The sequence below is a fragment of the Pteropus medius genome, unplaced genomic scaffold, assembly GCF_902729225.1.
Source record: "Pteropus medius unplaced genomic scaffold, Ma_sr-lr_union100, whole genome shotgun sequence".
Lineage (NCBI taxonomy): Eukaryota > Metazoa > Chordata > Mammalia > Chiroptera > Pteropodidae > Pteropus > Pteropus medius.
In genome coordinates, this window is record NW_024354875.1 from 27,859,188 (window position 1) to 27,873,634 (window position 14,447).

The 14,447-nt window shown below is 35.1% G+C and overlaps 1 protein-coding gene across 2 annotated transcripts in view; it reads right to left on the minus strand.

Annotated features, from left to right (window-relative positions):
- Nucleotides 1-8,253: 8,253 nt before the first annotated feature.
- SCN1A (sodium voltage-gated channel alpha subunit 1) overlaps nt 8,254-14,447 on the minus strand; it is a 126,559-nt gene continuing 120,365 nt past the window's right edge. For both annotated transcript variants that reach the window (XM_039855415.1, XM_039855414.1), the window contains 2 exons: nt 13,504-13,774; nt 8,254-11,499 (listed from right to left, as the gene is read on the minus strand). In XM_039855415.1, coding sequence (XP_039711349.1) covers nt 10,322-11,499; nt 13,504-13,774 — 1,449 coding nt within the window. In that variant the 3' untranslated portion in view covers nt 8,254-10,321. The remainder of the gene's footprint in view (nt 11,500-13,503; nt 13,775-14,447) is intronic.

Here is a 14,447-nt window from a genome sequence, read left to right on the forward strand (position 1 = left end):
CTTTTGCAAAATAACAAGTCTGTTAAAGAAATAAGTCCAAGTTTCTTGGTGAGAAGGAAGAACCAGAGCAGTACCTCTGAGGCAAGAAAGCGGGGAGCACTTTTCAGAAATGGAGACAGGGACAAAAACCAATAGGGTCCTGTAAGTTTTAGGGATCTACCCCCTTATCTGTGGCAGTGTAGCCAGAAAGGTGAAACCTCAGATAAATGGTTGCACGGTGTACCTAGCAGAGTTGAATCTAGGATACTAACCTCTGGGATCCGTTTTAGTTTGGACAGTAAAGATGCCATCAAAGGCTATGATAGACTAGAGGGTCAAGGAAACGTTTCCATTTTCTGAACACCGTATAAGCCTCTTGGATTCTGGTTGAGTCTTGGGAGAGAAGGCTGTTATAATACTGAATGAGAATTAACTTTCTGGCAATCCAATGGGACTGTCACTCAGTTTTGGATTCTGTTAGATTTAAAATAAGAGGAAGCAATAGAAATGTAAATTTTGGGACTGAGTTTCAAGCCCACTTAAAAAATAGTGAAAATTGTCTTTGGCAATTATTTTAAATATAATATAAAATTGTATATGTGTGTGTGTGTTTATGTACATGTATACTGTTGACCCTTGAACAACGCGGAAGTTAGGGGCACCCACCCCCACGCAGTCAAAAATCTGAGTATAACTTAAGTTGGCCCTCCACATCCAAGGATTCGCAACTGCAGATTGAAAATAGTGTGTGTGTTTTTAGCCATTGGGGGACATTGTTGCCCCATGCATAAGAAATGCTTTAGTGCAGTAGTTCTCAAACTTTACCATACATCAGAATCACCTGGAACCTTTGCTAAAACGCAGATTGCTGGGCTGCCACCTGTGGGGGCATGGCAAAAATATGAATTTCTAACACATTCTCAAGTGATGCTGATACTATTGGTCTGGGGACCAGCCTTTAAAAGTTACTGCTTTAGTAAAAATTTTAAAATATTAAGACTATTTTTTGACCATACTTGCTTCATCATCAGGTATTATAATGGACACAGAGAACAATTTGGATGCTGTAATAATAGCTAGCCTGCAACTATGACCATAGAGATGGAGAAGATCATAGATACCAGGATTAAGTGGAAAACTAGAAGTTCAGGCGAGGACCTAAGTTTAAAATATCCATTGTACATTTAAGTGGAGATATTGAAGAGCCAGTTAGATATTGAGGCATGACATTCAGAACAGTTTGGACAGAATATATAGGTTTGGGACTATTCAGAGTATAGATAATATATAAAACAATAAGAGATCATAAGACCACAAAAGTAGTAAATATAAATATAGTAACATAATCAACCAATGATGAGTTCCAATGAAAGCCTTGAACCTTACCAGGACACCCACCACTAAGCTATGAAAGCCTTGAACCTTACCAGGACACCTACTACTAAGCTAGAGTTTCCCATATTTGCTGATAATAAGATTCTCCTTTTAGCTTTCTCCTATCCCATTCTAACTCAATGCAACTCAGACATTTTCAAGCACCTTTCTGGGTCTTCTGATTTAAGTTGAGGTGAGGCCTGGAACTATATTTTCAGCTATTACCATGGAAAGTTTTTAGAATTAGGTGAGTTTTTTTTTTTTTTTAATTGCTCGAAGATTGTTGAAAGGTAAGAGAGGTTATATAATAGGGCCAGAGACTTGCAGCTTTCTATACTCAAGTTATCCTTGGATTGATTTGAACATTTAAAGCATGGCCAGGGAGAATGCCATGGAAAATAGCTAGGTTTCAGAATGGGGAAATTGGAATGTCATAAAGTCCTAAGACATACCTGGCTGGTTTCATACTAAACTTGATGCAATTAACTGCCTAATGACTTTTATTTTAGTAAATCATAACATATGACAAACAGGACAATCTCTGCTTATTTGAATATAGTTCTTCCTCATTCTCCTTTTCTCTGAAAGAAACATTTCTAGGTACTAGCCATTCTCCATAAATCCTATTATTTACTTCCTTACATATTTATACGTTCACAATCTCATAGTTACTATATTTTGCTCTAGTGTTGCACTTATTTCATGTTTTCAGTCAGTATAACTCAAAGACATTTTCCCTAAAACAAGTTAAATGGCTGCACTTACAACTGAGGTTGCTCAAAAGTACTATCTGTTTGCCGTTAGAAATATGTGTTTTTCTATGACTTCAAGAAATATTGCTGAACAAGACATTTTTTCACCATCCTTGATGAAAGATGGACATTAATAATGCAGAAAAGAATCAGGCCAAGTGATGTTGAAAAGAAAACAAGGTCCAGAAGCCCTAATTCCTTTTAGAGGAATAAATTTAAAATGGCAAGCTTAATAGTTCCACCATAGCAAAGAGCAAGGTTAGTATTATATAACCCTTACATTCTAAAGAGTTAAAAATCAATGTATGGACTCTTATACCTTGGAAATATTTATATATACATCTATCTATACCTATACCTACACTTATACTTGTATTTATTTCTTACAGCTAATAAAGAGGAAGAGTTCCTGCTCTTATGAATGTAATTTATGTTCATTTAAATGTTTTTATGTATATATCCAATACTACTATAGCATAATAAGGCCAAACTTCATTTGCAACATTTGTGATGTTTTATTACTTTATATATTTTACATATAATGACAGCCTTCTGAAAAGATATGAAAAGATCTTAGGGAGTAAATAACTCTAAGGGAACAATTTAAAGCAATACTGAAAATTAACTAATTTGCTCATTTCTAAATATCTACTGAGGACCTTCTGTGTGGAAAGCACTATAAAGGTTACAAAGTATTTAAGGATAGTTTCTGCCTGTTGACACTAACTGGTATGCCTGACTTTGTAGCAGAAGTGGAGGAGGAAATGAGAAGACAAAATCTGTATTCCAACCACTACATCCAGGCAGTTTAAATGATATATAAATGGCTTTTATGAGGTAATCTTATATCCTGTTTTGCCTAGGAGAGTCCTCGTTTATGCCTGTTGTTTTAGCATAAGTATTAAGTTTCCTCCTTAACTCTCAAAAGTGTCTGGGTTTGGACATATACATCAAAATCCCATAGATGTTCATAGGAGAGAAAGTTCTCTACCAATAATAAGAAACAAGGAAGCTGTCACTGAATCCTGAAAGATGGGTTTGGTTTCTCTGGGTAGAAAGAGATGAAGAAGGTGTTCAAGACATATATTTCATAATTGCTTGCTTGTTTATCCTAGTAGCTTTCTATATTATACTTGCTGCTTCCTTTTCCTAAAAGTCAAAATCTGCTCTCCCTAGCGCCTTCACTTTACCTTCAGTTCTTTTACAAATGTCTTAATGATTCTTCATCACCATAAAGCCAAAGTCCCAACAGACGTTTAGGGACCTTCATTATCTGGCTCCTGCTTGTCACTCAATCACTGTCAATGCTCACTTTTCACTTTAACAGTATTGAACTCTTGTGAAGGTTCTGAACATGTCATTCTGTTCCTCACTCCCATATGTGTCTTTGGTCATTATTATCAGGGCAAGCACTTACATAATAATTACTAGATGCTTGGAACTGTTGATTTGAAAGCTTTACTTATATTAACTCACTTAACCCTCTTAAGAATTTATTTCCTGCAGTTTGAAAAAGAAAAAGAAATCATGTATCTTAATGCTTTCTAACAAAATATACACATATTGTGGCAAGTTTAACACAGGGCAGTAAATTCATTAATAGTTTAGTAGACAAATTGAATTTCCTATAACGATGTATTTTTCATGAAGAATTTACACTTACGATTTCCTATAAGTTAATATTAAGAAATATCTGGTCTCCATACCCCTCATAAATAAAGGTTACATTCCTAGAAAACAAACAAACAAAAAGTGCTGCAGTTAACAATTGAATAGCTCTATGAACATCTTGCCCTTCTAAGTAAACATTAAACAGAAGAGATGTAATTTACGATAACCAGGAACAGAGTTATGTACAGCTTTGCTCCACATAGGTAATGTTCTTTATTTTTATATCCACCTCTTATATTTCCCAGTCCTTTCCTCCTAATGTTATTGAGAAGAAAAATAGCCATCATAGAATTTTGAAAACTCAAAGTACTATGTCAATAAGATTATTCATAGCCAAGTTTTCTCATAAATATCACTAGGACCTATATTTCATTTAATTCTAACCAAGAGTGAAGGTGGTGAGTATAGAATCTTGATTTTAGAAGGTAACCCTTTAAGGGAATGAGATAAAGGGACAGTGAATAAAAATGCGTCAGAGCTGAGCAGTTATTTTCCAAGATTAAAAAAAAAAATTGAAAGTGCAAAGCCAGACAGAAAGGATCGATCAAGAGGCAGAGAATAGATACAAGAGAGTAGAATAACTCATAAAATAACAAGGTATCAGAATAAGTAGAAATGAATGGGGTGAAATGATCTCTGGAAAGATATGAAAAAAGGGAAAGAGGATGGGCAAAGAAGAAAGGGAAAGAAAGGAATGGTAGGGGGAGAGAAGAGGAAGGAAAGCAAAGAAAGGGGCAAAGAACAAAAGAAAAGAAAAAAGAAAATGAGAAAGGAAGGAAACAGAAGGAAAGGAAAGAGACAGGACACAGATATTTTTCGTTAGAGAAGAAAGAAGTTGAAGAAGTTCATGACAATGTTCTTGGTGAAGTAAAAGCCTATTATCTGCAAATAAATATGAGTATTTTGAGGGGATGATAAGGGAATTGCATAGCACTAAGTTGACACTTGAGATATTATACACTTGAGATATTATGAATTTCTTGGTGATGCAACTTCTCCAGGAATACTTGGTTGCCTGGAATATTTTCTTCTTCTGCCTTTGCTGCCACAGTGAATCAGTATTAATTGACAACCTCCTAGAATATTCCCATGTGCCAGGAAGAAATGTACTATCAGCTGCACCTGATAGAATAACAATAATATCTTTTTGTTAAAAATATTTTAATGAATTCATAATGATTCAGAAACATTAATTTTATTGCATAATTATATAAAATTTCTGTGTGCATGTGATAGAATACGCAATTACAGAATGTATTTTCTTTCTTTAATGTAGTTTATATCATTCTAATGTCTGAACTTTCTGGTACACACGTACAAACATACAAACTTATGAGGTCGAGTAGTCATCAATTCCGGTGGTTCCTTAGATTCTAGATTATATGTACCAATAAGATATAAGTGGAAAGACCAACACAAGGTTGCCAGTTTTTAATTTAGCCAGATAAAATATTAAAACAAATAACTCACTATCTTTTATTCTCACCACAATTTCTAAAAGAATCTTTTAACATAATGATTTGGTCTTTTAAAAAAAATAATCTAACAGACACATTTACAATAAAATTCCTTAAATTGAATATGATCAGATTTAGTAATATTTATAACATTATTCTTAATTTCTTGGGTTAACCGTAGGCATATGAAAACCTTGTCATGGGAGTACTAGTCTGTGGCACTCTGGAGTTTTTAGTTTATACTCGCAGTGTCTGTGCTCCAGCTCAGGTAGTCAATAAGCCATATGAACAGAATCACCAGAATTTAGATCACAAGGCTCCAATTTAGATCTAAATTGTCTAGCTTCAAATGCTGGGGTCTTATACTACAGATGTCTCCAAAAATACTCTTATTTTTAGCAATATAGGGATTATCATGGAAGTCAGTGACTCTTTAGGAAGATGACTTCCAGAAAACAAAAATAATCGTTAAAATAGAGTATACTTTGAAATAATTAGAGACAGCATGTCTAATCATGAGGGTAGAAATAATAAATTCTAGCTAAGACACCCAAAACAGGTGACAGAGTGAATACATCATACATACACACTTCACACTTCAACAGTACAGAAGCAACAAAAAATCCTTCCTTCCCCGAAGACATGCACATGTTTATATTTATATCTACCTATACATCTATAGTTACATACACACATTTACACATGTAATTCATTTTCTTACTCATTTGAGAATGAGTTGAAGATATTATCCCATTCACCCTTAAATATGTTAGTGTGTATTTTCCAAGAACAAGGACATTACCTATAGTTATAAAAATAGCCACACTAGACTTAACAAAGTTAGAAAACATAACACTTTTAGAATGCTAATAATTAATCAACATTCTATATTCAAATTTAGTCAGCTTTTCCAATAATATCCACAATCACTATTATTTTCCCTGTCCTGTATTCAACCCAGAATCACACATTGTGTTTAGTTTTCATAGCTCTTCAACCTCATGCAGTTTCATAGGCTTTCTTTATTTTTCATGACATTAACATTTTTGAAGATTTCAGTCTAGTTGCTTTATAGAATGTTCTCAATTTGATTTTTCTTAAGGTTAGGTTCAATCTTGGCTGGATACCATATAGTGATGTGTCTTTTTCAGTATAGTTGGTTCCATAATTGATGATGTTATCTTTGAAGGTAGCGTTTGCTAGGTTTCTCTACTGTAAACTTTCTTCCTTTTTTCAAATTTTAAATTAATACAGATGAGATACTTTGAGATAATGTAAATTTCCTATTCCTCATCAAACTCACCCATGAGCTTAGTATTCATCGATTATTCTTACACAAATCAATTGTCATTATGATAGCCAAATGGTGATTCTCTAACTTCATTAGTTCTATTATACTTGTTAGCTAACAATCCACTGTAAGAAATTTTTCTTCTCTCCATTCATTTATATCACTATATACTTGTGAATTCTTATTTTATTCAGTGGATTACAATCTATTACTATCATTTATTTTTATGTCAAATTACCCCAGTTTTGGCCAGTGGGAAACCTCTTTAACCTGTTTCCTATGTCCTACTTACATGACTCAACATTTCATGATCATTAAATTACTGTTTGTCACAAAAAAATATTATCCAAAATAGTGCAAAAATGAATATGATGTTTTATATTATTATAAATTATGAATATGGTGTTTTATACTATTATGTTTTTCTAGTTCTCTTTGTATTTAGAAAGGTGAATACTGGTGTGGATGTGGAGTTTAAAAAAATCTGTAGGTATTATCCTATAACCCTTATTTATGTTGATTGAAAATGGGAATTTTTTTTCAGCCCCTGATAAATCAGAATTAATTGTCATGTTGTTTTAGGGACATGTTATGAAGAGGCAAGGTCTGTAAGTAGTAGAAGGATGAGAGAAGCAGGGCAAGACTGCTTCTTCTCTCATGGAGGCCGTGTTCCCCCTTCTTGCTTCATGACTGAGATTGTGATATTCTGAGAAGAGAAAGCTTCTCGTTCCTCATAAATTTAGCTAAGTTTTTTAGACTGTAAATTTCACTCTCTAGACCACTCTAGTAACCTTTCCACAATCTGTGAATTCTGTGTTCGACTTTCTCATAGTTCCCTCAGTCACTGCTTCTCTATTCCAAAGCTGGTTAGATTAAGCCCCCATGCTGACCCAGGGCAAATCTTTGCCTCTTGCACATTTTTACAAGTATTTAACTACTGTAGCATTCAGGCAGGAGTTGGGCAGCATGCTGAAATGAGGCAACAGAAAGTTTTCATGAAGGGAGCATTTTAAACAGGTGTCTGCAAGGTTAGGGGAAAGCTATAAGAAACAAGGAAGTCCAGCTTCCACATGTCAAAGGGAGCAATGGCAGAGAGTGACAACTAGAACCTAAAAGAAGTAGCTCTCATTGTAAAAGGAGGCTATCTGACCTGAATTATAACTTTCTGTTGACAGATGAAGCCACCGCCAACCTAGAGCAATTCAGCAAAGAAGGAACTGAGGAGTAAATACCCAATTCTCTCTTTTCTCGCTGGTGCTTTCTGATGGTACTTTCCTGCTAGGACTTTCCTTTGGCCAAAATAATTGGGAGGTAGAGAGTAATAGATTTATCAATGAATGATGCAATACATACAATTACCTTCACACAGAGTAGGGTGGAGAAGCATGGAAAAGCATGGTTCTGGAGGTGCAAACAAAATATCCAACTCACACATAGCAACTTTTACATTTTTTGAATACAAATTTAAAGGATTCTTTTTGTAACTCAAGTGGCCGTCCATCATTGCTTGGGTTTCCATACTTTTCCTCCTGGAACCACCAGCTTATGCTCTGATATCAGTTCCTTCTCTTAAAAAGACATACCTTGTAAGCCTAGGTAGACCCATTTGTGTGTGTGTGTGTGTGTGTGTGTATGTGTGTGTGTTTAGCCCCCTCCCCCAAGTTTATAGAATAAAAATATCTTCACCTTGTTATAAAACACTTTTAACAAAAAGTAACTAGGCAACCAATAAAATAAAAATGTAATCTTTATTAGTTTTGAACATTTTTAATGTTAGTTAGCATCATTTAGGGTAATAATAGCATTTTCCAGCATGCAGTTCACGAACACAGTTTATCTAAGTTTTAAGAAAAAGAGGAGCCTATGGTTTGCTTCTGTAAGAAACACAAAATATCTTGATGTAATTGACTATACAAGTTCACTACTCTCTGTTCTTGTGGGGAAAAAATGTGAAACCCACATCATATTTAGAGCAATCTAGAGCAGCATGACTCCAAATAAATGAAAACATAAATGGAAGTTAGAAAAAAAAAGAACAGAAATGAAAATGAAACACTACTTTCAATCAGTTAATGCAGGCGCTACCAAAAATGTAAATAAAACTTTATATCCTTTTACAACTGCAAAGCATAATTTGGATGTGAATTGTGAAACTTCTTTGCACCTTAAAATTATGAAATAATCTAAAATTAGCAAATGTAATAAAAAGCAGATATCTACAACTACCCAGTCTTATTTTCATTTCTTATTTAGTAAATTTTTTCCATGAAAAAGACTATGGACAGAAAGTAAGAAAAGTGATTGTGATATCAACCTGAAGATAATTTCCTCTTCATATTTATGTACATAATGCTGAAAAATAAAATAAAATGACTTTTTTTTTTACAGTATTTATATTTGCTTATAAAATTCTAAACACATTTTTAACTGGTTAAGCAGTGTTTGTTTGTTTTTTTTAAACATGTCTGTACAATCTGGCTATACACCATATGTTATCCACTTAAAATTTAAAAATAACCGAAAAGCTATTAAAGTGCTGCAAACTATTGCTTAATGACTTAAAGAAATAAAGTCCTTGACTTTACCACTGACATATGGTTTCCCATAAATGAGATTCTGCGCAGTGGGAGAAACCAGATACAGCAGCATGGTAATATAAACATGCATTGATAGCATCCAAACTATCTATAATGGTACAGAATACATTATGTTACCTGTGTAAAGCTTGCACTCTACATTTCTTGTGGTACATATTTGATGCAATAAATACTGTGCTTAGGTCATTATTTGTTTGCTCAAACATGCACCACAGGGTAAAATGACTATTTACATAATAAATAGCATTTCATTAACATATACAGTGTTGATCTTGCTGAGCTGAAGATGGCTAAACAAAGTGCAGGATTAAACAGAAATTTATAAAGAGTTTTTTGTCAATTCAGTCTTCAAGGGGAAGCAGTGCTCATTATTTAGTTTTTTAATACAACAAACAGAAACATAATATTTATGACTTCAGACATTTGAATGAAGTTTGCACCTGCTAATTTAATGGCCTACCCTCCCCCCGCAAATGATCTACTTGGTCTAGGGGCTAGATTTGACAAAACAAGATGAGCAAAGCACCTCCAACTATCACCTAATTACACTTCCCAGAAACATGGATGCAATTTAAGAACACATTGTTTTCCTTATAACTTTTTTTTCATGCATGATCTCTAAGTGTAGCATGATCTCATGCAAACCACATCTTTGTGCAGATGAGAGGGCCACATGATTGCCATTACCCCCTATGGCATATCTGTTAAAGAGGTCTTTTAGTCTATTTCCCAACAGATCTCATTTACAAAAATAGTCACATATAATAAACAACATATGGATTTAAAAAAAAGATGAATCCACTAACAGATTTTGTAAAAATGTGACAAATGTGGCAGTCGAAATGCAAAGAGTGAATACAATTACTACACTAAAGTGTTTCATGTTAATCGACCCCCAAATGATAGGTTTGCACCCCTTTGAACTGGTCCCTACATTCTGAGTAGCCATTTTGTCTCGTCATCAGCAGTGTCAGCTGGTAGTGAGAACAGTAACCTCCTGTCAAGGTCATCTCCCCTTTACACAGAGTCACAGTTTTCTGACAAGGGGTCACTGTCTTTTTGTAGGCACTGACCTTAAGTAGATTTGTGTAAAAACAGTCAGTTTGGCATTGACCTCCTAAAGGAGTCCTGTTGACAAAAATACATCACCTGCACAGGCTGTAAACAATTAGTTACCCGATTATTTTTATTTGTTTTCATTTATTTCCCTTTGGCTTTTTCATCTTTGCCTTCTTGCTCATGTTTTTCCACAATTGGCTTTGTTACCCGATCATAGGAGGGTGGACAAGCTGCTGTGGACATGGTCAGATCAGTTTTTTCTGTAATAGAGTTTTCATTTATTCTGTCAATTAACATGTCTTCTTTTATAAGAAGATTAGTCCCACCTTTGATTTTATTTTTATTATACATAAATGAAGCTTGTTTTACAGTTCGCTTTAAGAGGTGGCGCCTATAAGCACGCTGAATAATAACAGCAGACACCTCCTCTTGTTTTCGTTTTAAAGTCGTAGTAATTGGCTGATAGGAGACCTTTGATGGATTGGAAGCCATGAATCGCTCTTCCATCTGTATTCGGAGAGCATCCATCTCTCCACTTTCCCCCAGAACCCGTTTAGTAAAAGCAAACAGGATGTCAAGACAGTGGATCCGGTCACCACTTACCATGGGCAAATCCATGGCAATGAGCTGCAGTTTGTTTGGTTGTGGCAAATTGAGAGGAGGTTCAAGAGCAGCTGCAAACTGAGACAGTTTTTCAAATTCCATGAACTGAGTTGCATCAGGATCAAACTTCTCCCAAACCTCATAGAACATCTCGAAGTCATCCTCGCTCAGGGGTTCTGCACTTTCTTCAGTAGCAACACTGAAGTTCTCCAGGATGACAGCAATGTACATGTTCACCACAACCAGAAATGATATGATGATGTAACTGACAAAAAAGAAAATCCCAACAGATGGGTTCCCACAGTCTCCTTTAACTGAGCTTCCAGGATTAACTTTATTAGGATCACAGTCAGGTGGTCCACTATTAAGAATAGGTGCTAGCAAACCATCCCAGCCAGCAGAGGTGGTAATCTGGAACAGGCAGATCATGCTGTTGCCAAAAGTTTCAAAGTTGAACATGTCATCAATTCCAACTTCCCTCTTAACATAGGCAAAGTTCGACATTCCAAAGATGGCGTAGATGAACATGACCAGGAAGAGCAGGAGGCCGATGTTAAACAAGGCGGGAAGGGACATCATCAGGGCAAAGAGCAGTGTGCGGATCCCTTTTGCCCCTTTGATCAGACGTAGGATTCGGCCGATCCTGGCAAGACGGATCACACGGAACAAGGTAGGGGACACAAAGTATTTTTCTATCAGCTCAGCCAGAAACATGCCTATGAACAAAAAATGAGAATGCCAACCAGTGAAGAAGTTATCAATTAAAACAATACTTAAGTCTCTGTCCAGGCTCCCAATTAAAGTTCATAGTATTGAAATTTGGTTACATAATCTTAAATTTGACATACATATATTAATTTATGTTAAATATTAAATTAACTCAATGTTTGCTATAGACTGAATTTTGTACTCCCCAAATTCATATGTTAAAAGCCTTAACCGCCTCCAATGTGATGGTAATTGGAGATAGAGCCTTTTGGAACTAGTTAGGCTAAGATGAGGTCATGTGAGTAGGGCCCTCAAGATGGGATTAGTGGCCTTATAAGAAAAGACACTAGAGAGCTTGCTGTCTCTCTCCACTCCCCTACCTGCCCAGCCATGTGAGGACATAGTGAGAAGGTGGCTTTCTACAAGTTAGAAAGAGAGCTCTCATTAAAAACCCACTATGCTGATCTTATCTTGGACTTATAGCCTCCAAAACTTTGAGAAAATAAATTTCTGTTTTTTAAGCCACCCATTCTATGGTAATTTGTTATGGTAGTCTGAGCTAAGACAATATTTAGTTCAATAAGAATACAGTACTTTCTGCTTTCGAGAGTTGTTTATAGACTATTTTTAGCTTACTTAAATTTTTTTCCTGAAATTGCCAAATCATATATCCTCTTTTCAGTTTTAGCCACTTAAAAGTATCTGTAGTTTTTGATGCTATTTTCATCTCTCCAAGAACTTGATGCTTTCTTTAGCTTCCTCTATAATAGTCATGTATTTATTTACATATGCTCTGGTGCATCTCTAAAAGGATTCAAGACAGATGCTCTTTTTGGTCTCCTGTGTTTGACATTGGTCTCTCAGTCTTCTTCTTTTAAGCTTCTTTCAGCATTAGCCTTTTAAATCATGAAATAATAATTGTACTGAAGAGAAGCTCAAGAAATCAAGTGCCTTTGAGTTACACTGTCTCATTCTGTAATAGATAAGTAAGCCTACATAATGTGTGTGTGCACAAAAGGCAAGTGTGTGTGTGTGTGTGTGTGTGTGTGTGTGTGTGTGTGTGTGTATGAGAGAGACAGAGAGAGACAGAGAGAGAAGAGAGGAGAACAACTTTAGTACCCTGTCCACAACTGATTACACCATGGATTATTGTAGGAATCAAAGGCTACATAAAACATATGAGTTGGATATAAGTAAGACCAACTTATCAGAGACGGGGAATGACATGAAAATCTGTACAATAGAGGTACCCCATATTAAATGGTAAAATACTGATTCAGTCATATCATATGATTTAAGAAAGAATGCATACTTAAAGCCCACACATAGACTTTTTCTCCACTGGAGCTAGAGTTGTATCTTTAGTGAGATGAGCTATTGTTCACATGACTCGTTATACATTCTAGGTTTTGAAGTGTAGGACTTCACTTTTCTCATGCACCATTACTATCAACTCATTTCAAGATAACCTAGAAAATCTCTACCTGGTTCCCTTAAAAACTCTACCATCTGCATTTGCTAACATTTTGTTCTTATCTTTATTCTCTTCTCACTCTATGCTTCCCCTTATCTTGCATCAACTTCCACTCTTATCTACATGCTGATGATTCTTTATCCATATCTCTGATGCAATGTACTTCCTAAATGCCAGACTAAATTTCTAGTCTTTTTTTCAATAGAGGTATCTAAATATAGGATATTCTAGCTCAACATTTCAAAAATATTTTTATCTTAATCAATAGCACATTTCTAATTCAAATTAATGAAATTTTATTATATTGAAATAATAATGAACCTAGTGTCGAAAATGGATCAAATAAGATAGAATACTGTGTGTGTGTTTATGTATCAGGAGCCTCATTTTGGAAGAAAAACAAACATACCTGTATGAAATATATTAAAATTGTCACAGTGGTTATCTTTGAGTGATGGGATGATCTCTAATTTAAACTTGTTTGTTTCCACATTTAATTTTACTGGGCTGAGCTTAAGAGATTTTAAATACTTCTTACCTACAATGGAGAGAATGACAACCACAAAATCAAAAATATTCCAGCCTATGGTAAAATAATAATGGCGGAGGGAGATGAGCTTCAGCACACACTCTCCAGTGAAAAGCACAATGAACACCAAGTTGATGCGTGACAAAATGTTAGTTACATATTCACTCTGGTCATCTGTTTCTACCATCATTGTGACCATGTTGAGACAGATAAGAATCATGATGCTGATGTCAAAAACTTGTCTGGTTACAAAGTCAAACACCATTCCTTGAAATTTGTTCTGTAGAGAAACAGAAATGCTTTTAGCAACAGAAGAGTTTTCCTGTGCACATTAACATCTATATAAGTATTTTCTGCATTAATTGCCTTTCTAGTATTATACATAGTAACCAGTGGCCATGAATTTTGTAAAAGATGGTTTATAGCACATTAATTTTTTGATTTAGTTATCTAAATTTCTATTTACCAATATGTATTCCACAGAATAACAATCACTTGTCAAAAAAAGATTTCTGATGAGCAACAATTCATCCTGATACACTTCTCTCAGAGGCACAAAATGAGTACTAACATGTTAAAAGTGTGAGAAGTTAAGAAACCTGCTTATTTTGTTTTACCAAAATGTCCCATGATCAGTTGGACCATGCAGCTTTTTCAAAATGCAGTATCTATTGTCATTCCAATTATCTTATTTTCCAAGAACTGTTTAGGGAACTTGGAATTTCCGAGACACACCTATAATATTACACATTTAAAGCTTATGTTTAGCAGTACTGATGTTCTCCCACAAAAAAGTCTTTGCTGACATTGTCAGACACAGAAAGCTGATTGAGCCTACATAGGGGTAACCAGACCAGAATGACATTCGTTATGCTTTGATATCAAAAACTCACATTCTTGTTACTGATCTGTGGTTCTGCTCTCCAGTTCTGCCACTGTCAGTCACTGCAGGC